Source organism: Oncorhynchus gorbuscha, linkage group LG11 (genome assembly GCF_021184085.1).
Source record: "Oncorhynchus gorbuscha isolate QuinsamMale2020 ecotype Even-year linkage group LG11, OgorEven_v1.0, whole genome shotgun sequence".
Lineage (NCBI taxonomy): Eukaryota > Metazoa > Chordata > Actinopteri > Salmoniformes > Salmonidae > Oncorhynchus > Oncorhynchus gorbuscha.
In genome coordinates this window covers 14,757,064-14,783,753 of record NC_060183.1, presented here as the reverse complement: position 1 = coordinate 14,783,753, position 26,690 = coordinate 14,757,064, and the positions used below count along the sequence as shown (strand labels likewise).

The 26,690-nt window shown below is 43.8% G+C and overlaps 2 protein-coding genes across 6 annotated transcripts in view; both read left to right on the top strand.

Annotated features, from left to right (window-relative positions):
* The window catches only part of LOC124048142 (metastasis-associated protein MTA3-like), a 37,331-nt gene extending 34,868 nt beyond the window's left edge, over nt 1–2,463 (top strand). For all 3 annotated transcript variants that reach the window (XM_046368612.1, XM_046368611.1, XM_046368614.1), the window contains one exon: nt 1,438–2,463. In XM_046368612.1, coding sequence (XP_046224568.1) covers nt 1,438–1,609 — 172 coding nt within the window. In that variant the 3' untranslated portion in view covers nt 1,610–2,463. The remainder of the gene's footprint in view (nt 1–1,437) is intronic.
* Nucleotides 2,464–10,139: 7,676 nt separating this feature from the next.
* Nucleotides 10,140–26,690, top strand: part of LOC124048140 (protein phosphatase 1B-like) — a 37,715-nt gene continuing 21,164 nt past the window's right edge. For 2 of the 3 annotated variants that reach the window (XM_046368609.1, XM_046368610.1), the window contains exon 1: nt 10,140–10,500. Coding sequence is in view for 1 of the 3 variants with exons in the window: in XM_046368608.1 (XP_046224564.1) it covers nt 24,091–24,120 (30 nt within the window). In the remaining 2 variants the exon portion in view is untranslated. Of the gene's footprint in view, nt 10,501–24,075; nt 24,121–26,690 lie in introns of those variants that run through there. The other variant, XM_046368608.1, reaches the window with a different exon arrangement.

Sequence of the window (26,690 nt, the reverse complement as noted above, 5' to 3'; positions counted from 1 at the left end):
AATACCAATTTTCCCCAAGTAAATATTTTCACAAAATGAGTGCAATGAGCCTTTAATAGTGCTGTATTAGCAGACCTAGTGTCTGTAGTGCGGGCAAAAAAATCTACAAATATTAAAACGCAGCACCCCAAACTACTCCCCACGGCTGTGTGTGTGTGTGTGTTTCTTAGCAGATAGAGATTAGTCTCCATTAATAATGTTCCGACCTATACCCTGCACAGGTAGAAGCATAGGTTGGGCTAGGCAGGAAATGGACTGGTAAAAATCCGTCCCGAGCATTATGCGTTAGTGCCCTGGTGTAAACTTCCCCGCCGGACGCAAAATTGGTAGCTAGCTAGATGGAGCTCGCAGATAATAGTTTCAATTAGTGTATTTCTCAAGTGAGTAGTTTGCGCCATGACAGCTAACGACAGTGTTACAAGCTTACAACCACTATAATTAGCCTAGCTATCTGCGTCGGGCCTTGGGTCCGCCTCTGTCATGTTACCGAGATCATTTTTGAGCACAATTCTTGCTCACATTTTAAGCCCGCCCCCAAGAAATTCTCCCTTTTCGAAGTAACCGAGAAAATCCCCCATGTTCCACAGACCTCGTGCTGTTGCACTGGTCTGGGACCTCCGAGACTATGAAATAATACATTCAGCAAAAGGTACTTTCACACTCATACATTTTCCATGACTCTGTAACTGGTCCTGCCTCACTAGACGGAGTGATCAATATTACAGATTATATCACACAGAGAAGCTCTATTACAGTCATCACTCTTTATAATAAACACTCAGTCATTCACAGGACAGCCCTCAGGACCCATCTCCCTCTCTCTCTTTTCTTGATGCGGTAAAACACAATGGCCTAAACAGCACAATATGCACGTACACGCCACATGAGGCTGCTGAGGGCAGGACGGCTCATAGTAACGGCTGGAACGGAGCGAATTTGAATGGCATCAAGCACAATGAAACCATGTGACGTATTTGATACCATTCCACTGATTCCGCTCCAGCCATTACCACAAGCCCATCCACCCCAATTACAGTGCCACCAACCTCCTGTGGTACACTCTCACACACAGTGTCTATATTAGCCTGCACTAATTCAATCCCAGCGTTGTACTGGAGGTAATTGATATGTTTTTCTGTTCAGAGAAATGATAAACAACACTAAGTGAGTGAGTGAGTGAGTGAGTGAGTGAGTGGTGAGTGAGTGAGTGAGTGAGTGAGTGAGTGAGTGAGTGAGTGAGTGAGTGAGTGAGTGAGTGAGTGAGTGAGTGAGAGATGCTGCTGCTGCAGTAATCGACTCCCTCGAACAACAGCCCTTTACTTCATTTCTCGCTCTGTCTATATGAGCGACTAATGTGTTAACAGTGTTCTAATGTTCTGTTGAGTTCCCCTCTGATGTCATGTCCAGTCCACCTGATGTCGTGTCCTGTCTGTCCAGGAGAGTCAGGCGGCTGCTGTCTCGGTCCCAGCTGAGGCGTGCCTGTCGACAGCCCTGTGAGCAGATCACCCTGCGCAGGGCATCCCAGGCACCACCACAGGGTCCGCTCCTCGCCCTTCCACACCCCCACCCCAGCCTCCGGATGAGGGGACCCATTGTCATCCACGACTGACCCCTGACCCCATCTCCCTCCCATACCTGTCCCCTGCCTATGCTCAGCTCGACATGCAAGACCCTAATCCTAGTTTCGCCCAGCCCCTGCCCTCCCCAATGACCCCCTTTAAAAAAATATTAAAAAACGGTAAACCTCTGAACTCTTCGGAATCTGAACCTTCACCTCGGCAGGAAGAGATGTGCTTCGTTGCCGTGGAGACAGACATAAAGGGGTTCCCACCTGTACAGATCCAACTCCCCTGGGACAGAAAACCAGTGAGTGTGTGACCTTGATTATGTTTTTTCTTCTTCAGTACCTGCTGCATGTCAGTGACTGGTGGTTGTGAGCAATCCTCGGTTTGTCAGTGAGATCAAACCTGATATCAACTAACCAGGTCAGCTGGATTTACAGGGATGGTTTGATCACTAACTAGATGGTTAAAGGGATCGGATCACTAACTAGATAACTGCATCATTATGTATCCTACAGTTCCACGACACTCTTAACTTCTGGGTCAACAACATAGAAATACGCTCATTGTATATTACTATACCGATTGCAACTCTGTACAGTCTAGACATTATATTTTATGCTCTACCTAGCACTGCTATAGGCAGAACACTTCCTCTCTTCTCAACGGAACCTGGGACTTTCATGACAGATCTAATCTGCTCTGGTATCCTATTCCCCGTGTAGGGCACAACTTTTGGCCAGAGCCATCTCGTGCCCAAGGGAATAAGGGGCTATTTAGGACGTCCCCTGCTGTAGCATGCCACTGAGGTCAAGCCTCCTGATTTGTTTATGTTGGTGTTCATGAATGTCACGTGTTGAAATATGAAATATGCTGATTAAAAACAACACAGTTTCCTCTACTTGTCTCCTCGTCTTCTCTCCGTATCTCCTTGTGTCCTTTCCTTCAGAGGGCCCGAAGCTTGAATTAATTCAACACTCCTAGTCCCGGGGATCAGTATGTGTGTGTGTGTGTGTGTGTGTGTGTGTGACTGTTTGTTATGTTGAATGGGGGCTGGGTTTTCAGGTTTGGGTATTTTATATCGGAATGACGTTGTAAATATCCCATGGAAACACAATAATAAACACTAACCAGAGAAGACTGAAGGCTCTGCTCAGAGCACCAATCACACGCTGAAGATTACGACACACAGCCGGGATGTGTCTGTGTGTGTTTGCGATTTGAAAGCACAACAAGTATAGGTGTGTGTCTGTTTGTATGAGAAAGATATAACTCATTTTTCCGTGTGTTTATATTTTCCGTGTGTTTATATTGGGTTGTTTGGGTGAGACCAGAACATAAAACAAATACACCACCTCTCCCTCCCCTCCCATTGATTTATGTGTTATTTCATGCAGGGTGATTTCTCATATTCTGCCTCCCAGCCTTCAACACAGATTTAATGGCAGACTGTTCCAGTCTCATTATCACATAAAGAAACTCCATATCGACATCCAGTGAATGATACTACACAATACGCGACGCAGACACGTGGGCATACAATATGAGACCTATTGTTAACAGAGGCATTTCAATAAGAACCCCTCAACCACAGACGAATAGGCGAAATGGGATATGGAGAACCATCTTTGCCTCAGCATACTGGGAAATGAACAGTAGCCTAATACACAAAAATGCACCCTGTCTCTACAGTGTGCTTAGTGGGTGGTAGGGCTGATCCATCAAGCCCCACCGTGGCGCACCATCGGTCCCCGTTATTACAGAGGACATTAGGTATTTAGAAAGGTAGAGCAAACATATTATTAGAAAATGTTTTTTTAGCTTTTAATCCCCATGAACCTCTTCTCTTTTCTGAACCAGCATTCTCTATTCTGTATACTCCTCTTGGTAACGTTTTTCTCTCCTGTGTTGCTCCCCTCTGCAGTAAGTTCACTACATACGTCCCAGTCAGTCAGACATGTCGATACAATTAGCTGCAAGCGACCAAGTTGTTAGAAGTAGGAAAAAAGGTAGAAAAGGAAAAATGACAGAATACGTCGACATTTCCCCAAGGCTAGGCAATAGATCAATATCAGCTGCTTGGGCTACGTTTCCCCCAAACAACAGACGTGACATTCTTAAAGTGTATTTCTGTTCATTAGCGTTAAACCTCCGGTTAGCTTGCGGTACGTATACAACAGTGTTCAGTAGAACTATGCCGAGGTTGAGTTCGATCCTCACCTGGAGCCGAGAGTTTATAACGGTGCTCGGTTACCGAACCGCAGAGAAGAAGTTGTTAAAATACTTAAAGTACACGCTACAGCGGTGTATCATCTGCACTTTTGCATACCGGTATTTCTACCTGCACATCTATCACGCCAGTGTTAATTGCTAAATTGTAATTACTTCGCCTCTATGGCCTATTTTTTTTGCTTACCTCCTTACTACATTTGCACACACTGTATACAGATTTTTCTATTGTGTTATTGACTGTGCGTTTGTTTATTCCATGTGTAACACTGTGTTGTTGTTTTTGTCGCACTGCTATGCTTTATCTTGGCCAGGTCGCAGTTGTTCTCAACTGGCCTACCTGGTTAAATAAATGAGTAAAATTAAAAATTGATGCTGCAGTATTCGGCGTACCTGCAACTGGACTTTCCCGTACTGAAAAGGAGTGTACTATGTTGCAAATACTGGAGTTTCAAAACGGCTCTCTTTATTTGTAAGGGTTAATTCAATTTGTAAGTGCTCATCTCATCTGTAGAATACATAACTTCTGCTCTGACTGATCTATTGCTTGTACTAATTTTACAACCCAAAAGGGATGAAGTCTGAAGTTTTGGGTCTGTCCGTGTTCAAATCATAGACATTAATACCAACTACCTCTTCAACTGCTGCTCAACAGCACACCCTACTTGTAAACAGGAGAGAAAACGCGGAACATTTTCTGTTTATATTAGGATTGTTGCAACTGGTCTCTCCACCGGTTGGAAATATATTACTTTAATAAGGTAAAAAGGAAACATTGATTTACTGCTGCAGAAGTTAGGGATTTTTTCCCATTGTGAATATATCATTCTGTCGTAATGAAAGTATAACATGCCTAGTTAAATGAAGGTTAAATTAAAATAATAAAATAAACGCGTGTTTCATAATCATAACAATGCAAACCTAGTATGATCTGTCCTTCTCCACCAGAGGGCAGCACATCGCTACCTCCCTCCCCTCCCCCGTCTATTCCACACCCAGTCTTCCCAAACCTTTGTCCCAGTGCCACAGTACAGGCAAAGATATTCATAACCCCTTTCATCTGTGGTATAGGCCTACATATGTTGTCCCAGTATTCTCCAGTATTAACTTCTCATGGTTACAGCTTCTTAAACTCGAGTTAGGGCCATTACAAAATAGGTATATTCAGATGATTCAGGAAATTAATAAAAATGTCATTAATGAATTGAATACTGACCAGTATTTTCAATAAATATATTTAAATTCATGATTGATGAGTCAGACTTTTGTATTTCCATGGCTGAGGCCAGCACCCCCCAAAATAGTATTGGGGCCAGTTTGGGGCAAGCCTCAATGTAAAGCTAACATAACATCGATAAGGGGGAGAACCATCAAGTATGACTTATTAAATATGTGTGTTCTTTATATTGACAATGTTTCATTGTGCATTCAAATGTTTGTGTGTGTTTACATATATATATAGCTCTGTAAGCTGTGTAAACTGGGAATGAACACGCAGAATATTGTAATAATGATGTGACCTAGATGTCTCTGATCTCTGAACTGACAATGAGAATGTAAATCTGTGTCCCTTACCTCTCCTTCCTCCTTCCCTTCTTCTCTCCCTCTATCCTTTCTTTCATCCAGCCCTGGACACAATCAGTGTGTCTTTATCAGTGTGTGTGTGTGTACCCTGAGCCATGACAACACAATGGATTAGTGCTCAGATTTCAGGGTGTTTGCGTGTGTGTGTGTGAGAGACACTGGCAGATTAGACAGTACAGTTTTTAATTTAGGATTCTGAGCCGCTGCTATAAGACTCTAAATCCCCTATAGGGTCCAGCGCAACACAGCCTCTGCCTGACCCATTGTTTCTCTCATACATACAGTACCAGTCAAAAGTTAGGACACACCTGCTCATTCAAGGGGTTTTCTTTATTTGTACTATTTTCTACAGTGTAGAATAATAGTGAAGACATCAAAACTATGAAATAACACATATGGAGTCATGTAGTAACCAAAAAAGTGTAAACAAATCAAAATATATTTTATATTTGACTTTCTTCCAAGTAACCACCCTTTGCCTTGATGACAGCTTTGCACAATCTTGGCATGTCTTCACTATTAATTCAAGAAATGTAGAAAATAGTAAAAAATAAATAAATAATCTTGAATGAGTAGGTGTTCTAAAACTTTTGCCTGGTACTGTACTTACACACATAAATACATACGGAGCCTTCGGAAAGTATTCAGACCCCTCGACTTTTTCCACATTTTGTTACGTTACAGCCTTATTCTAAAATGGATTAAATAAAACCTTTTCCTCAGCAGTCTACACACAATACCCCTTAATGACAAAGCAAAAACAGGTTTTTAGAAATGTTTACAAATATATTAAAAAGAAAAAACAGAAATACCTTATTTACACAAGATTCCAGACCCTTTGCTATGAGACTCGAAATTGAGCTCAGGTGCATCTTGTTTCCATTGATCATCTTGAGATGTTTCTAGAACCAAGAATACACAGGAACGGCTTCTGGACAATGTCCTTGAGTGGCCCAGCCAGAGCCCGAACTTGAACCCGATTGAACATCTCTAGAGAGACCTCAACATAGCTGTGCAGCAACGCTCCCATTCACAAGAAAACTCAAGGATGTAATTGCAGCTAAAGGTGGTTCAACAGAGTCCTTTGTAAAAGGTCTGAATACTCATTTAAAAGTGATATTTCAGTTTTTCTTTGTCATTATGGGGTATTGTGTGTAGATTGACGAGGGGGAAAGAAATAATTTAATCCAATTTAGAATAAGGACGTAACGTTACAAAATGTGTCTGAATACTTTCCGAATGCACTGTACAGACATACACACACACACCCCTAACCCCACAGCTGACCCGGAGCTTGTGTGCGTGTGTGTTTGTCTGTGTCCGTTTGGGGGGTAAACTGAGATTGAACATCCTGAGATCAGAGAAGAATGATTGAATTCTATCAATGATAATCCTACATTTCAGCAAATGAAATACCCACTCCACACTGGCCTGTGTCTGTGTGTCACAATGCTTGTTGGCCTCGGCAAAAGCTGCTGTGGTATCTGATGAGTTGTTCATAATAACGCTGATACTAATCCTGCTGGAAAACACCAAGAAACACTACATGACAACAAGCTCCCCTGAGTCTTACACGGAGGGTTAATCTCTGATATTAATCCTAAAGACCTCAAGACTGTCTATCTGCACTGCCTATCATACAGCTGCACCATCGAGGACATCCTGGTTGCATCACCGCCTGGTATGGCAACTGCTCGGCATCTGACCGTAAGGCGCTACAGAGGGTAGTGCGTATGGCCCAGTTCATCACTGGGGCCAAGCTTCCTGCCATCCAGGACGGACCTATATACTAGGTAGTGTCAGAGGAAAGACCATAAAATTGTCAGAGACTACAGTCACCCAATTCATAGACTGTTTTCTCTGCTACCGCACGGCAAGGAGGTACCGGAGCGCCAAGTCTAGGACCTAAAGGCTCCTTAACAGCTTCTGTCAAGGAGCCTTTTGACTGCTGAACAATTAATCAAATGGCCACCGGACTACTACATTGACCCCCCCCCCCCCCCTCCATTTGTTTGGTACACTTCACCCCTAACTACATGTACAAATGACCTCAACTAACCTGCACCCCCGCACACTGACTTGGTACCGGTACCCTTCTGTATATAGCCTCTTTATTGTTATGTTATTGTGTTACTTTTTATTTTTTACCCCTTGTGAGACCATATACTGGTGCGGTTGGCCCTGGGTTCCTCCTAATGCAAGACAATGCTAGACCTCACGTGGCTGCAGTGTGTCAGCAGTTCCTGCAAGTGGAAGGCATTGATGCTATGGACTGGCCCGTACGTTCCCCAGACCTGAATCCAATTGAGCACATCTGGGACATCATGTCTCGCTCCATCCACCAATGCCACATTGCACCACAGACTGTCCAGGAGTTGGCCACCTCATCAGGAGCATGCCCAGGCGTTGTAGGGAGGTCATACAGGCACGTGGAGGCCACACACACTACTGAGCCTCATTTTGACTTGTTTTAAGGACATTACATCAAAGATCAGCCTGTAGTGTGGTTTTCCACTTTCATTTTGAGTGTGACTCCAAATCCAGACCTCCATGGGTTGATAAATTTGATTTCCATTGATCATTTTTGTGTGATTTTGTTGTCAGCACATTCAACTATGTAAAGAAAAAGGTATTTAAGAAGAATGTTTCATTCATTCAGATCTAGGATGTGTTATTTTAGTGTTCCCTTTATTTTCTTGAGCAGTGTATAATACTGAGTCCACTTCGAGGTACTTTCACCGACTCAACAGTCCCCAAACCTCTTCTCCACCCAACAGGACACCAGATATGGACCAGTCAGAAGGCAAGGTTACATTTTCTCCCCAGAATCTCACTCCCACTGGGCCAAAATCATCTTTGCCATCCTTTCGTTTCCTCCCACTCTTGACAGACATATCAACCTCCACACCTTGCTGCTCCGAATCCGAATTTGTTCCTCCATAAAAAAAATGTCAACCTCTCTCTCTTCAACTCCTTCAAACTCTATGTCACTATCATCAGATTCATTCTCTGAGCTACTAAAGTACGGATTTCCAGTTTTGTACTTGACACCAAACATCTCTTTCTGTATAAGCACTTTGTGACATCTACTGATGTAAAAAGGGCTCTATAAGTACATTTGATTTGCCCAGGTTTTTTCCTTGTTCCCTCCATCCTGCCACCACCTTCCTCTCGTCAGTTTCAACATCCGAACTGCTGTAGCGCAATTTCGTTCTTTTTTTGCTTCTCTTTCTCAATACCTTCTCTTATCACAGGTTTTGTCTTGTTTCTTCAACTTTTCTGCTTTCTTACAAGCTACGTATTTCCACTTTTGTACTTGACGCGTATCAACCTCCTGTCCTCATCCTCCATATTCAAACCCCCTCCGGGCGCAAGATTCAGTGATGAGACCATAACCATCTGAACTGGAACATTTCAGTTAAATAAATCCCAGTAACATATTGAATTCGTTTAGAAAATGGTTGTAATTTATATTTGAGTAGCGGAAGATTAATTAGATATTAGATAGGATTTAACATAGATATTGAAATAAACAATTCAAAAAGATCTACCTGCAATAGAGCATGCTGGGAAATATGATAACGATGGGTGTGGTTTTGGTTCAAAGTGATATTTATGCGTTTCACGCCTCTGGATTAGAATGGCGCAGTGGTTATAATTAAGGCACTGCATCTCAGTGCTTGAGGCATCACTACAGACCCTAGTTTGATTCCCTGGTTCAATTCCAGGCTGTATCACAACTGGCTGTGATTGGGAGTCCCATAGGGTGTTGCACAATTGTTAGGGTTTGGCTGGGGTAGGCTGTCATTGTAAATAATACTTAGTTCATAACAGACTTGACTAGTTAAATACATAAAGAAAAATTATGCCCTCAAAATAAGGCCTCATGAACTACAGATGTTATTGTGTTAAACATATATTTGTATGATAACATTTTCGCTTGGTGAAGTTCATAGGACTGAAAATGAATTAATGTAATAACCATGGCTCTGTCACTAACAAATACAGTAAGTGGTCGTCACTGACTACCACAGACACAAAGCCATAAACACCCCCACCTATTTCTACAGTTCTTCTTAAAATCTTCTTAAAATGTGATTTTAAACCTGACCCTAGTGTTAACCCTAACCTTAACCACGCTTCTAACCTTATGCTTAACACTAACCTCGTTTTTGTTTTCATTTTTTTTACGACATATGAAAGTTTGACTTTGTGGCTGTGCTGTCTAGTGGAAACCGTGGTAACTACAATTTACTCCAAATGCCGGGAAATTGAGTTTACTAGGATCCCAACAGCTACTCTTCTTGGGTCCGCAAAGGCAAGGCATTCTGGGAAGTATTTGAATAAGGCTTTACACTAAGCAGTTTGTTCATTTAACACTGTTCTGGTATCTATGGGTCCACAGACTCCACACTTTCTGTGTTGATTTAACACTCTCAGTTTTAATTTAGTTGTTTTTTTAACACTGGAAAATTTGTAGTGTGGAGTTGTGAGTTTTTTTATTATACATTTGTTAATCTCGTCTAACTAAAAACTAATGTTTTGTTGTAACTGACCCCTAAACTCATCTGCGGATCTCAGGACACGCCATCGGGGAAAACGAGCGCAACTTTGCGAAACGTCAGAATGTTCGAGGAACACACAGCAACCAATGAAACTGCAGATTTGAACGGGGGGGGGCAGAACTGATTGAGAGTGATTTCAACAAATCATTGTTAGCGTCCTCGATAATTTTTGACCAATCAGCGAACGAATATCGAAAATAGCACCTCCTCTTGTTCAGCACCCAAAGGACGAAAGTGCGAGATTCGTCTGTGTTGTCTATTATAGCTAGCTAATTATTACTGACTGCCCATATTTGTGTAGAAACGTACAGAATATTTTTATTTTTTCGCTTGATGTGACAAACTTAGTTAGTGTCAAACATGCGTAAAAACCTACGCCATCCGAACAGGGAACCGCCGAGAAAGGAATTATCGCCACTCATCTGAGGCCAAACTCGCCGATTTTGTTTTGTCAAATAAGGAAACAAAACAAGAACGTCAGCTAGCTCGACACATCACCACGAAAATACCCACTACACAGGGACCTCAAAAACATCTACATTCGTTTTACAGTTGGAAACGTAAGTATAAGTGAAGAGGTTTAGCTGGTGGAGCAATCGTTGTTGGTTAGCTTGCTAACGTTAGCAGAATGCTAATAGGCCATGCTAGGCTATCTGACGTTATCGCAGAGATAGCTACTCTATTGATTCTCGCATGCTGTTGTGTAACGTTAGTTTGTGTAGCAGCTAACATTAGCTAGTAAGTTAGCTGCTTTTGGCTACGTCGGTCTGACTGTCAACGTAGTCTAAAAGGTGCATCAATTGTTTTCCAATTCCGTGCGTGGGCTGGGAAATGTCATTGTTTTGCCAACAATTTAGCTATCTAGTTAGCTAACTAACGTTTAGCCACCTATTTTTCAGGTGACACCTTGCCAGTTAACTGTATCGTTTGGTTTGTTGGCAGTTGTGTTTAACTTAATCGGATCAAATGTAATATTATTAGCACAGTTAATTATATAATCGCCTCCCCCACTCCACAGTTTGCTGCGCTTTCTGAACTGCGTTAAATTAGCATCGCATATTTTTTTTAACTCAGACACATACTGGCATTTGGCTAACTGACGTTAACCATTGACTACAGTTAGATAACTATCCAACTAGTTAACTAAAGCAATGCTAGTGGTCTGTGATGGCCAGTCTGGGTGATTTAGAATACTACCATAAATGTAGCTTTATAGTTTCACCCATCCATGGTAGAATCTTAACCCAGGACTGCTCCATTCACCATGCTACAAACCCCTGCTACTGCACAGTTAGAGCAGGGCCTCTGTGGTTTGGCGTCGGTGTAGCAGTGGGCCAGGTGGGGTGTGTGGCATTCTGGGGTGACCCTTGACAGGGGCAGTGGGCGAGGTCTGTCACCTGCTGACCCAGATTGTGTAAGGTCACCTAGACTCTGACCCCCTATCTATTCTTCAGGTATATATAAAGATATACACAGAGTAGTGATTCAAATAAAAATGTATTTGTCACATGCACTGAATACAACAGGTGTAGACCTTACAGTGAAATGCTTACTTACAAGCTCTTTCCTAATGATGCAGAGTTAAATAAGATAAAAACACAAGAAATATGCAGTGACTCTAGGATGGATGAGTGTTATGTTAACTTGGATTCAGGTTCAGTACAGGGTCATGTTCAGGCCGAATGTAACTCTAAATGTTCTGAAACCAAAATGTTAAACTCTGAACAGACACTTATCTTCTCACCTGGTCCTGGAGAGATACGGGGTGTGCAGGTATTAGTTCCAGACCAGCACTAACAGACATGATTGGTTCCACTAATCAACTCCCATCAAGATCTCGGTTAGCTGTATCAGGTGTGTTGGTGCTGGGCTGTAGATCTAATTCGACTGGATAGGTTTCCACCCATTCTGAGAGTAAGATGAACCAGTCAACCGTTTGGACACACCTACTCATTCCAGGGTTATTCTTTATTTTTTAAACTCTTCTCTACATTGTGGAATTATAGTGAAGACATTGAAACTATGAAATAACACAGATGGAATCATGTAGTTACTAAAAAAATGTTAAACAAATCAAAATACATTTGAGATTCTTCAAAGTAGCCACCCTTTGCCTTGATGACAGCTTTGCACAGTCTTGGAAATCTCTCAACCAGTCTTGAAGGAGATCCCACATATGCTGAGCACTTGTTTCCTGCTTTCCCTTAACTCCGAGGTCCAAATCATCCCAAACCATCTCAATTGGGTTGAAGTCGAGTGATCGTGGAGGCCAGGTCATCTGATGCAGCACTCCATCACTCTCCTTCTTGGTCAAATATACCTTACACAGCCTGGAGGTTTGTTGGGTCATTGTCCTATAAATCACTGACAGTGTTACCAGCAAAGCACCATCACACCTTCTCCATGCTTCACGGCGGGAACCACATGTGGAGATCATTCGTTCACCTACTCTGTGTCTCACAAAGACACGGTGGTTGGACTCATCAGACGAAAGGACAGATTTCCACCAGTCTAATGTCCATTGCTTGTGTTTCTTGGCAAGTCCCTTCTTTTTACTGGTTTCCTTTAGTAGTGGTTTCTTTGCAGCATTTTGACCATGAAGGCCTGGTTCCAAGCACTCTATTCTGAACTGTTGATCTTGATGTGTCTGTTACTTGAACTTTGAAGCATTTATTTGGGCTGCAATCTGAGGTGCAAATAACTCTAATGAATTCATGCTCTGTAGCAGAGGTACCTCTGGGTCTTCCTTTCCCGTGGGGGTCCTCATGAGAGCCAGTTTCATCATAGCAGTTGGAGAACATTTCAAAATTCTAGGTATTTTTCAGATTGACTGACCTTCATATCTGTTTGCTTATTTAAGCTGTCCTTGCCATAATATGGACTTGGTATTTTGCCAAATAGGGCTATCTTCTGTATACCACACTGACCATGTCACAACAGAACTGATTGACTCAAACACATTGAGGAAAGACATTTCACACATTTACTTTTAACAAGGCACACCTGTTTATTGAAATGCATTCCAGGTGACTATCTCATGAAGCTGGTTGAGAGAATGCCAAGAGTGTGCAAAGTTGTCATCAAGGCAAAGGGTGGCTATTTGAAGAATCTGAAATATAAAATATATTTGTAAATTACTTTTTGGCTACGACATGATTCCATATGTTATTTCATAGTTTTTATTTCTTCTCTATTATTCTACCATGTGTAAAAAAAGAAAATCCCTTGAATGAGTAGGTGTGCTCATACTGCGTATACGTACAAAGGCGGACATATTGTGTTTAAAAAAAAAAGTGTAATCATTATTTTCCACCATAATTTGCAAATAAATTCATAAAAAATCCTACAATGTGATTTCTGGATTTTTTTCTCTCATTTTTGTCTGTCATAGTTACTAGTGTCATAGTTACTAGTGTACCTATGATGAAGATTAGATTCTTTTTAAGTGGGAGAACTTGCACAATTGGTGGCTGACTAAATGCTTTCCCCCCCACTGTACCTGTGGATTGTTTAAAATCACAAGCTTGTAGACCTATGCCTATTTGGGAATTGTGTAATTTGGCCAGAGCATGTGGCAATAGGCCTTGCTGATTATTGAGTTGCAGCCATCAGTGGAAAACATCTGAAATATGTGTGAAGATGTGTCTTGAGTATAATTAAAAATTGAGACGAGGAGAGGGGTGTGGCGACGATATAGGCGCGTTTCTCGCCAGAATGGCTCAGCTGTCTCCTGTCAATACTTGCACATTCATCGTTTCGTTGTGTGAATTGTTTGCCCTTTTGTTTATTATTTTGATCAATTCCACATTACATTTGTCACTGGTAGTAAACGTATATAATGGGGAATTGATAAAGAGCAGCTCAAGACATAGAAAGTGAGGCAGACAGGCTGAGTTGAGATTAATTACGTTTTAATTAATTACCATATTTTTTTCCCCTCGAACTGAACACCTCAAGTAATCGAATACTAACTCCTTTCGTATATCCTGATATTCGATTAACCTTCCCTAGTGTGTGTAGGGTCTAGAACCAGGTTAGGCAGAGTTGATATCCGATTAACGTTCCCTAGTGTGTAGGGTCTAAAACCAGGTTAGGCAGAGTTGATACGAGATGGGGCCAGTTAGTATGAACTGGGTGAACAGCAGATGAGGTCCTAAAGGTGAGATGCTAACTCTCACACCCTGGCTGGGCTTGAGGCCAGAGGGGTCTGGTCAGGGAAAGATGAGCACTGTCTGCAGAAGGGTGTGTGTGTGTGTACATTATATGCCATGAGATGGGTGTGTCTGGGTGTTGGCCAGAATGACTCAAACCCAGAATGTGGTTTGGTGGGTGGGTGGGTGTGTTGACTGGGTGATTACGTGAGTGGAGCCTATAGACAAGAAGCAGTGTATTGGAAGATTCTAAATGGATCTGTGAACAGTTTTAAAGTATATTTGTGTGTGACCACAGAGCTGAACTCAGAGTTCATTCCCTCTGCAGAGTCAGTAGCTCTTGGCAGCCATGTCAGGGATTTTTCAGGATCAAAATGGGGCTTAGGTGGTGGGCGTGACGGGGCCGGTGGGCGTGACGGGGCCGGTGGGCGTGACGGGGCCGGTGGGCGTGACGGGGCCGGTGGGTGTGACTGGGCCGGTGGGCTTGGCCAATGGCGCGGTCACCGACGGTACATTTTTGAGCCGCTCTTGGCCGCAGAGACCAAATGTTGCCGTTTTTTTAAAGCAAATTTCCTACAATTCTACACATTTTGCCATGGTTCATGCCATTTTCTTATGCTGAGTGACTCAAACATAACAAAAATCAATGGGGCCTAAACAAAAATGTTCCCCCCCTCATTTTGTTTTTATCTTGGCGCTTTAATCAACAACAAGTTATAGGTTCATTATCTTTCCTACATGGTTTATATCTGGTTTTAGTCGTATTAAAGGTAGACTCGGCGATATGACGTAAATGCGCAAAGTAAACCGTATATGCTAAATGACTTAAATGTAAATGTAATGTATAGTGGGTACATTTCAGCAACAACTAAGAGCGCTGGAGTGCGAGGCTAAACTTCTCCACTGTCTTGGTCCCCTGGATCCCACATTGTAAGTGTGTGTGAAGCGAAGTATCGGCGCATGTGCACGGCTATGTTTGACTGTGAGAGTGAAGTCTTGTATCTTGCTCATCGCAGTAGTTGCCGCTCAGCTTGTGTAACGTCCGCTGACTAACTTTACATTTCCACAGAAAATGGTTTTGCCCTTTTGATCACTTTTCTAATGCAGAAAAAAAGCCTCTGGGTAATCTGGTTTCGGTCTGAGGGTTGAATGGTCGTGTGTGTGTGTGTGTGTGTGTGTGTGTGTGTGTGTGTGTGTGTGTGTGTGTGTGTGTGTGTGTGTGTGTGTGTGTGTGTGGCAGTCCATCTTAAATGACACAGGAGAATAAAGGGGGTGCTAAGAAAGGTGTTTCCCTGTCGTTTCAGGCTGGGCTATGCAACTACCTCTTAACACAGTACACACACACACTGCTCCCATTTTGCGAGATTGTGTGGACTGAGGTAGCTGAATGAAGCCTAAACTGCACAGTGAGTTTGTTTTATTTTTAGAGAGTAGCATTGCTGCCTTACATGACAGACACTGACGGAGTGGGAAATCAACACCAACCACCAGCAAAATGCTAGAATGTATGTAAGAGTGTCTATTCTTACTGGCGACATTGGTGGGTGGTCACACAGCATTTGGGAGCGGTTGTATTGAATTTTTTTCCATAGTTCTGTGCGTATGTCAGTGCTGGAAGAGAGTCTCAACGCTACAGTGGTGAAAGCAGGGTGGGGTACTGCGTGGGTTCATACAATAGATAGAAAGATGGAGACCTTGCTTGCTGGAAAAGGGATAGAATACGCTGTGATAAATTGTTTTCGCAGTACAAAACCATGTGCATGTGATTTCTTGGCTTGGACAAAATGTGAGTGGCTGGTGAAATGTGGGCTGTGAATGGTGGACTACAAAGCACACACAAAAAATGAGGAGGTAAAGGTGATTGAGTTATGGGGCTAGTGGATGGAGGGATGGGGTAGGTAGTGGGAGGGGCTAGTGGATGGAGGGATGGGTAGGTAGTGGGAGGGGCTAGTGGATGGATGGATGGAGGGGCTAGTGGATGGATGGATGGATGGAGGGGCTAGTGGATGGATGGATGGATGGAGGGGCTAGTGGATGGATGGATGGAGGGGCTAGTGGATGGATGGATGGAGGGGCTAGTGGATGGATGGATGGAGGGGCTAGTGGATGGATGGATGGATGGAGGGGCTAGTGGGTGGATGGATGGAGGGGCTAGTGGGTGGATGGATGGAGGGGCTAGTGGATGGATGGATGGAGGGGCTAGTGGATGGATGGAGGGAGGGGCTAGTGGATGAATGGAGGGGCTAGTGGATGGATGGATGGAGGGAGGGGCTGATGGATGGAGGGAGGGGCTAGTGGATGGAGGGAGGGGCTAGTGGATGGATGGAGGGCGGTGCTAGTGGATGGATGGGCTAGTGGAGGGAGGGGCTAGTGGATGGATGGAGGGCGGTGCTAGTGGATGGATGGGCTAGTGGAGGGAGGGGCTAGTGGATGGGTGGAGGGAGGGGCTAGTGGATGGGTGGAGGGAGGGGCTAGTGGAGGGAGGGGCTAGTGGATCGGTGGAGGGAGGGGCTAGTGGATGGATGGAGGGAGTGGACCCTGTGATGTCCCCAGAGCTCTTCGCTGCTCTGGGGACATTTACAACGCTTTTGTCCGGTTGAAATATTGATTATTTAGGCTAAAAACAATGGAGGGGCTTGTGAAGGGAAGGGGTGGATGCAGGGGCTTGTGAAGGGAAGGGGTGGATGCAGGGGCTTGTGAAGGGGTGGATGCAGGGGCTTGTGAAGGGGTGGATGCAGGGGCTTGTGAAGGGGTGGATGCAGGGGCTTGTGAAGGGGTGGATGCAGGGGCTTGTGAAGGGGTGGATGCAGGGGCTTGTGAAGGGGTGGATGCAGGGGCTTGTGAAGGGGTGGATGCAGGGGCTTGTGAAGGGGTGGATGCAGGGGCTTGTGAAGGGAAGGGGTGGATGCAGGGGCTTGTGAAGGGAAGGGGTGGATGCAGGGGCTTGTGAAGGGAAGGGGTGGATGCAGGGGCTTGTAAAGGGAAGGGGTGGATGCAGGGGCTTGTGGAGGGACGTGGGTGGATGCAGGGGCTTGTGGAGGGACGTGGGTGGATGCAGGGGCTTGTGGAGGGACGTGGGTGGATGCAGGGGCTTGTGGGTGGATGCAGGGGCTTGAGGAGGGAAGGGGTGGATGCAGGGGCTTGTGGAGGGAAGGGATGGATGCGAGGGATGGATGGGCTAGTGGGTGGGTGGATGTATGGAGGGGCCAGTGGGTGGAGAGGGATGATGGAGGGGTAGTAGAGGAATGTGTTCATGGATAACATTTGCAGTGGAGAGGAGGAAGACTGGATTGGAAGATGGAGGAGGAGGAGGAAAGATATGATTACATAGCCTGCCAATTTATTTTTCCAAACAATGTTTTTGAGATAAAATACAAAAATTAGGCAAGCAATGGGAATCTGTTTTATCTAATAGTGTATCAAATCAAATCAAATTTATTTATATAGCCCTTTGTACATCAGCTGATATCTCAAAGTGCTGTACAGAAACCCAGCCTAAAACCCCAAACAGCAAGCAATGCAGGTGTAGAAGCACGGTGGCTAGGAAAAACACCCTAGAAAGGCCAAAACCTAGGAAGAAACCTAGAGAGGAACCAGGCTATGTGGGGTGACCAGTCCTCTTCTGGCTGTGCCAGGTGGAGATTATAACAGAACATGGCCAAGATGTTCAAATGTTCATAAATGACCAGCATGGTTGAATAATAATAAGGCAGAACAGTTGAAACTGGAGCAGCAGCATGGTCAGGTGGACTGGGGACAGCAAGGAGTCATCATGTCAGGTAATCCTGGGGCATGGTCCTAGGGCTCAAGTCCTCAGAGAGAGAGAAAGAAAGAGAGAAGGAGAGAATTAGAGAACGCACACTTAGATTCACACAGGACACCGATTAGGACCGGAGAAGTACTCCAGATATAACAAACTGACCCTAGCCCCCTGACACATAAACTACTGCAGCATAAATACTGGAGGCTGAGACCGGAGGGGTCAGAAGACACTGTGGCCCCATCCGAGGACACCCCCGGACAGGGCCAAACAGGAAGGATATAACCCCACCCACTTTGCCAAAGCACAGCCCCCACACCACTAGAGGGATATCTTCAACCACCAACTTACCATCCTGAGACAAGGCTGAGTATAGCCCACAAAGATCTCCGCCATGGCACAACCCAAGGGGGGGCGCCAACCCAGACAGGATGACCACATCAGTGAATCAACCTACTCAGGTGACGCACCCCTTCCAGGGACGGCATGAGAGAGCCCCAGTAAGCCAGTGACTCAGCGCCTGTAATAGGGTTAGAGGCAGAGAATCCCAGTGGAAAGAGGGGAACCGGCCAGGCAGAGACAGCAAGGGCGGTTCGTTGCTCCAGAGCCTTTCCGTTCACCTTCCCACTCCTGGGCCAGACTACACTCAATCATATGACCCACTGAAGAGATGAGTCTTCAGTAAAGACTTAAAGGTTGAGACCGAGTTTGCGTCTCTGACATGGGAAGGCAGACCGTTCCATAAAAATGGAGCTCTATAGGAGAAAGCCCTGCCTCCAGCTGTTTGCTTAGAAATTCTAGGGACAATTAGGAGACCTGCGTCTTGTGACCGTAGCGTACATGTAGGTATGTACAGCAGGACCAAATCAGAGAGATGGGTAGGAGCAAGCCCATGTAATGCTTTGTAGGTTAGCAGTAAAACCTTGATCAGCCCTTGCTTTGACAGGAAGCCAGTGTAGGGAGGCTAGCACTGGAGTAATATGATAATCTTTTTTGGTTCTAGTCAGGATTCTAGCAGCCGTATTTAGCACTAACTGAAGTTTATTTAGTGCTTTATCCGGGTAGCCAGAAAGTAGAGCATTGCAGTAGTCTAACCTAGAAGTTACAAAAGCATGGATAAATTTTTCTGCATCATTTTTGGACAGAAAGTTTCTAATTTTTGCAATGTTACGTAGATGGAAAAAAGCTGTCCTTGAAATGGTCTTCATATGTTCTTCAAAAGAGAGATCAGGGTCCAGAGTAACGCCGAGGTCCTTCAGTTTTATTTGAGACGACTGTACAACCATTAAGATTAATTGTCAGATTCAACAGAAGATCTCTTTGTTTCTTGGGACCTAGAACAAGCATCTCTGTTTTGTCGGAGTTTAAAAGTAGAAAGTTTGCAGCCATCCACTTCCTTATGTCTGAAACACATGCTTCTAGCAAGGGCAATTTTGGGGCTTCACCATGTTTCATTGAAATGTACAGCTGTGTGTCATCCGCATAGCAGTGAAAGTTATCATTATGTTTTCGAATAACATCCCCAAGAGGTAAAATATATAGTGAAAACAATAGTGGTTTTAAAACAGAACCTTGAGGAACACTGAAATTTACAGTTGATTTGTCAGAGGACAAACCATTCACAGAGACAAACTGATATCTTTCCGACAGATAAGATCTAAACCAGGCCAGAACTTGTCCGTGTAGACCGATTTGAGTTTCCAATCTCTCCAAAAGAATGTGGTGATCGATGGTATCAAAAGCAGCACTACGGTCTAGGTGCACGAGGACAGATGCAGAGCCTCGGTCCGATGCCATTAAAATGTCATTTACCACCTTCACAAGTGCCGTCTCAGTGCTATGATGGGGTCTAAAACCAGACTGAAGCATTTCGTATACATTGTTTGTCTTCAGGAAGTAAGTGCGTTGCTGCGCAACAGCATTTTCTAAAATTTTTGAGAGGAATGGAAGATTCGAAATAGGCCGATTTTTAGTTTTTAATATTTTCTGGGTCAAGGTTTGACTTTTTCAAGAGAGGCTTTATTACTGCCACTTTTAGTGAGTTTGGTACACATCCGGTGCATAGAGAGACGTTTATTATGTTCAACATAGGAGGGCCAAGCACAGGAGCAGCTCTTTCAGTAGTTTAGTTGGAATAGGGTCCAGTTTGCAGCTTGAAGGTTTAGAGGCCATGATTATTTTCATCATTGTGTCAAGAGATATCGTACTAAAACACTTGAGCATCTCTCTTGATCCTAGGTCCTGGCAGAGTTGTGCAGACTCAGGACAACCGAGCTTTGAAGAAATACGCAGATTTAGAAAGGAGCCCGTAATTTGCTTTCTAAAAATCATAATCTTTTCATCAATGAAGTTCATGAATTTATCACTGCTAAAGTGAAAGGCATCCTCTCTTGGGGAATGCTGCTTTTTAGTTTGCTTTGTGACCGTATCAAAAAGGAATTTTGGTTTGTTCTTATTTTCCTCAATTAAGTTAGAAAAATGGGATGATCGAGCAGCAGTAAGGGCTCTTCGGTACTGCACGGTACTGTCTTTCCAAGCTAGTCGGAAGACTTCCAGTTTGGTGTGGCGCCATTTCCGTTCCAATTTTCTGGAAGCTTGCTTCAGAGCTTGGGTATTTTCTGTGTACCAGGGAGCTAGTTTCTTATGAGAAATGTTTTTAGTTTTTAGGGGTGCAACTGCATCTAGGGTATTGCGGTCATTAGGGTCATTTTTCCCATTTTTTTAAATAAAAAGCATGCAAACTTTCAACGCCCTGCTACTCATGCCAGGAATATAATATATGCATATGATTATGTGTGGATAGAAAACACTCTGAAGTTTATAAAAGTGGTTAAATCATGTCTGACTATAACAGAACGTGTGTAGCAGGCAAAACCCCAAGGAAAAACTGTTCACAAAAAAAAAAAAATATATCCCTCCGCCAGTTCCCTGTATTGTCTATGGCAAAAGAAAAATGGATAGCGCCCAGTTTACAGTTCCTACAGCTTCCACACGATGTCTCCAGTCTTGGGAATTGGGTTGAAGTTAATCTTTGTTGAAATGAAGAATAGGCACTTCCTGTCAGAGGGTACACGGTGGAAGGTTTTGAAAGAGAGAAAATCGTCCATGATTTCTTGACTTGCTGCTATTGAATACAGATCGCCCCGTCATCAATTTGATCTATTATTAACGTTTACAAATACCTAAAGTTGGATTACAAAAGTAATTTGAAGTATTTTGTCAAAGTTTATAGGCAACTTTTTTTATTTTATAAAATGACGGTGCGTTTTGGAAAGCTGTTTTTTTCTGGATCAGACGGGCTATATAAATGGACATTTTGGGTATACATGGACGGAATTAATCGGAAAAAAGAACCAATTGTGATGTTTATGGGACATATTGGAGTGCCAACAAAGAAGCTCGTCAAAGGTAATGCATGTTTTATATTTTATTTCTGCGTTTTGTGTATTTTGTTAACGTCTCGTTCGGGTATTTCGGGGGGGTGCATACTATCAGATAATAGCTTCTCATGCTTTCGCCGAAAAGCATTTTAAAATCGGACATGTTGGCTCGATTCACAACGAGTGTAGCTTTAATTGAGTACCCTGCATGTGTGATTTAATGAAAGTTTGAGTTTTATTGAGTACTATTTGGATTTGGCGCTACGCATTTCCCCAGGCTACTGGCTAGGTGAGACGCTGACGTCTCAGTGGCCGTAAGAGGTTAAATTGAGTTCCTCAGTTAAGCGGTTAACTGATTTTTGTCCTCTGGCGTCCTTGGGTAGACAGAGGGAATCTGGAAGGACATCAAGGAATCTTTGTGTTGTCTGTGAATTTATAGCACGGCTTTTGATGGTCCTTGGTTGGGGTCTGAGCAGATTATTTGTTGCAATTGCAAACGTAATAAAATGGTGGTCCGATAGTCCAGGATTATGAGGAAAAACATTAAGATCCACAACATTTATTCCATGGGACAAAACTAGGTCTAGAGTATGACTGTGACAGTGAGTGGGTCCAGAGACATGTTGGCTCCGAAAGCCTTTTGGAGTGGGTCTGTGGACTTTTCCATGTGAATATTAAAGTCACCAAAGGTTAGAATATTATCTGCTATGACTACAAGGTCCAATAGGAACTCAGTGAGGAACGCTGTATATGGCCCAGGAGGCCTGTAAACAGTAGCTATAAAAAGTGATTGAGTAGGCCGCATAGATTTCATGACTAGAAGCTCAAAAGACGAAAACATTTTTTTTTTTGTAAATTGAAATTTGCTATCGTAAATGTTTGCAACACCCCCGCCTTTGCGGGATGCATGGAGGATATGGTCACAAATGAGGCCTCACCTCCTGGCTACACTAAACACAGTAAATTCATCAGGCTTAAGCCATGTTTCAGTCAGGCCAATCACATCAATATTATGATCAGTGATTAGTTCATTGACTATAATTGCCTTTGAAGTAAGGGATCAAACATTAAGTAGCCCTATTTTGAGATTTGAGGTATCATGATCGCTTTCAATAATGACAGGAATGGAGGTGGTCTTTATCCTAGTGAGATTGCTAAGGCGAACACCGCCATGTTTGGTTTTTCCCAACCTAGGTCGAGGCACAGACACGGTCTCAATGGTGATAGCTGAGCTGACTACACTGACTGTGCTAGTGGCAGACTCCACTATGCTGGCAGGCTGGCTAACAGCATGCTGCCTGGCCTGCACCCTATTTCATTGTGGAGCTAGAGGAGTTAGAGCCCTGTCTATGTTGGTAGATAAGATGAGATCACCCCTCCAGCTAGGATGGAGTCCGTCACTCCTCAGCAGGTCAGGCTTGGTCCTGTTTGTGGGTGAGTCCCAGAAAGAGGGCCACTTATCTACAAATTCTATCTTTTGGGAGGGGCAGAAAACAGTTTTCAACCAGCGATTGAGTTGTGCTGTAGAGCTCATCACTCCCCCTAACCGGGAGGGGGCCAGAGACTATTACTGCTGTAGAGCTCATCACTCCCCCTAACCGGGAGGGGGCCAGAGACAATTACTGCTGTAGAGCTCATCACTCCCCCTAACCGGGAGGGGGCCAGAGACTATTACTGCTGTAGATCTCATCACTCCCCCTAACCGGGAGGGGGCCAGAGACTATTACTGCTGTAGATCTCATCACTCCCCCTAACCGGGAGGGGGCCAGAGACTATTACTGCTGTAGAGCTCATCACTCCCCCTAACCGGGAGGGGGCCAGAGACTATTACTGCTGTAGAGCTCATCACTCCCCCTAACCGGGACGGGGCCAGAGACTATTACTGCTGTAGATCTCATCACTCCCCCTAACCGGGAGGGGGCCAGAGACTATTACTGCTGTAGAGCTCATCACGCCCCCTAACCGGGAGGGGGCCAGAGACTATTACTGCTGTAGAGCTCATCACTCCCCCTAACCGGGAGGGGGCCAGAGACTATTACTGCTGTAGAGCTCATCACTCCCCCTAACCGGGAGGGGGCCAGAGACTATTACTGCTGTAGAGCTCATCACTCCCCTAACCGGGAGGGGGCCAGAGACTATTACTGCTGTAGAGCTCATCACTCCCCCTAACCGGGAGGGGGCCAGAGACTATTACTGCTGTAGAGCTCATCACTCCCCCTAACCGGGAGGGGGCCAGAGACTATTACTGCTGTAGAGCTCATCACTCCCCCTAACCGGGACGGGGCCAGAGACTATTACTGCTGTAGAGCTCATCACTCCCCCTAACTGGGAGGGGGCCAGAGACTATTACTGCTGTAGAGCCCATCACTCCCCCTAACCGGGAGGGGGCCAGAGACTATTACTGCTGTAGAGCTCATCACTCCCCCTAACCGGGACGGGGCCAGAGACTATTACTCGATGCCGACACATCTGTACACATCAGTGTACTATTTATTATTCAAGATTGGAAAGGAAGGAGAAGGAAAAATTATGGGAGTAAAGAGTGGAGTGTGTGTGGAAAGGTAAAGAGAAGGAAAGGAAGGAAGACGAGTGAAGAAAAGAGGAGAATAAAAAGTTAAGAGTATGAAGAGCGACAAGGAGAGTGAAGAAGAGCAGACCGAGGTACAATGGCTCTTTCCAAGAAACAGAAATGCACTTTTTATGACATGAGAGAATTTCCATTTATACTCTCAGGTCAAGACGATAGTTGTTCACTGCACCCTTTGTAATTCCTCTTTCATTTGACAGCCGGGGAAGAACGGCAGTGGTAGAACATCAACAGAAGAAAAAGCATAAAGCCTCTCTGATTGCCGTGTTGGTATGCCCTCTGTCACCACATTCTGCAAGAAGGTAGAGCCTTCCCAAGAAGAATATGATTTAGCTGTGCAGGAGGGTGTCTTTGTATACCACACTATGCTACACAATCATAGTTAATTAATGATCTATGGACTTCACAGCACAACTGACACGGAAGCTTTATGAGTCAAAGTTTACATGTGTTAGGACAAAATGTGACGCCATAGTGAGTAACGTGTTAGCAACATGGGCAGCTTCTTTGGCAAACACAGGACCTAGACCAGGTTAAATTTGTGTCCCTGTCCAGTCATGGATATGTAAAGCTGCTGCCAATAGTAGTCAGATATCGTAAGATTTATGATGGCAGCACATCTGTGGAAACAAAACTGCTTGATTTTTGTTAAATTGAAAGGAGAAACAGCAGAGGAAATTGCAGCTGAGGTCCTGGTGGTCATACAAAAATGTAACCAGAAAAACATTCTCTGCCGACAACACAAATACCAAAAATGTGCTGCAGCGGGAGGTGATTGGCTTAGGTTGTCCTGTACACATCATTCATAACACGGCCAGAACAGCTTGTTGAGTACCTGCTCACAAAGATATTTTCATGTCAGAGTAGAAAGACTGAAGAGCTTTGGTGAGTTTGTTGGCCAGGAGTACCATAACATTTTAGGACACAGCAATGTTCGCTTGTTTGACAAGGTTACCAGCCTGCAAGAGTTCCTGAAGGGGAGTTGGATTGAAGAATGGAAAACATCTGAGACACCGCATAGTCAGAGATGGAGCACGGTGGTTACCCACTTCAAAGAGAATGACATCCCACACACTAACCGGGCTAGATTAGCATCTGTTGTCATGTGCTTACCTGGAAGTAATGCACCAGTCGGGAGATTGTTCTCCCAAATGAATGATATATGGACAGCAGCAAGAAATAGGTTCACTGTTCCTACCATCAAGGCCATGCTTATTGTGAAGACAAACTTCTACCTCCCCTGCCAGGAGTTCATGGAGAAGCTGGCCAAAAACAGAGCAATCCTGAAGAAAATACATTCTTCTGAGAAGTATACAGTTGAAGTCGGAAGGTTACATACACCATAGTGAAAAACATTTAAACTCAGTTTTTCACAATTCCTGACATATAATCCTTGTAAAAAATCCCTGTCTTAAATCAGTTAGGAACACCAATTTATTTTAAGACTGAAATGTCAGAATAATAGTATATAGTGATTTATTTCAGCTTTTATTTATTTCATCACATTCCCAGTGGGTCAGGAGTTTACATACACTCAATGAGTATTTGGTAGCGTTGCCTTTAAATTGTTTAGCTTGGGTCAAATGTTTTGGGTAGCCTTCGACAAGCTTCCCACAATAAGATGTGTGAATTTGGGCCATTTCCCCCTGACAGAACTGCTGTAACTTCGTCAGGTTTTGTATTCGATTTAAGTCAGGGCTTTGTGATGGCTACTCCAATACCTTGACTTTGTTGTCCTTAAGCCATTTTGCCACAACTTTGGAAGAATGCTTGGGGTCATTGTCCATTTGGAGGACCCATTTGCGACCAAGCTTTAACTCCCTGACTGATGTCTTGAGATGTTGCTTCAATATATCCACATAATTTCCCTTCCTCATGATGCCATCTATTTTGTGAAGGGTTTGGAAATTGCTCCCAAGGATGAACCAGACTTGAGGTCTACTATTTTTCTTTTCTGAGGTTTTGGCTGATTTATTTGGATTTTTCCCATGATGTCAAGCAAAGAGGCACTGAGTTTGAAGGTAGGCCTTGAAATACATCCACAGGTACACCTTCAAATGGTCAATTAGCCTATCAGAAGCTTCTAAAGCCATTACACCATTTTCTTGAATTTTCAAGCTGTTTATTAAAGGCACAGTCAACTTAGTGTAAACTTCCGACTTGAACTGTACGTATTAGGTTGGTGTAAGTATATTATGTAGTTACCAACCTCATCATATTTCTTATGTTTATTATTATGTATTTCGCATTCAGTTGAAGTCAGAAGTTTACCTACACTTAGGTTGGAGTCATTAGAACTTCAACCACTCCACAAATATCTTGTTAACAAACTATAGTGTTGGCGAGTCGGTTAGGACATCTACTTTGCAAGACACAAGTCATTTTCCCAACAATTGTTTAGACATTATTTCACTTATAATTCACTGTATCACAATTCCAGTGGGTCAGAATTTTGCATACACCAAGTTGACTATGCATTTTAAACATCTTGGAAAATTCCAGAAAATGATGTCATGTCTTTAGAAGCTTCTGATAGGCTAATTGACATCATTTGAGTCAGTTGGAGGTGTACCTGTGGATGTATTTCAAGGCCTACCTTCAAACTCAGTGCCTCTTTGCTAGGTACCTAACGCTTGCTAGCTCGCTAATGTTAGCGTCGCTCGCAAATGACTACACCATAGTCGTGGGTCTGCAAAATCAAGCAAATGGTTTTGAACTCATGACAATCATGTTTTGACATTGTTGTGGCTATTGCTGTTAGTTTTTTGCTTACTGACATTGTGAATATCATATTTTGGGCATTTAACTCTGATTTAATTAGCTATGTATCTAATCTGGTTTCAGTATGCGAATGGACGAAGTCCCAAATTCC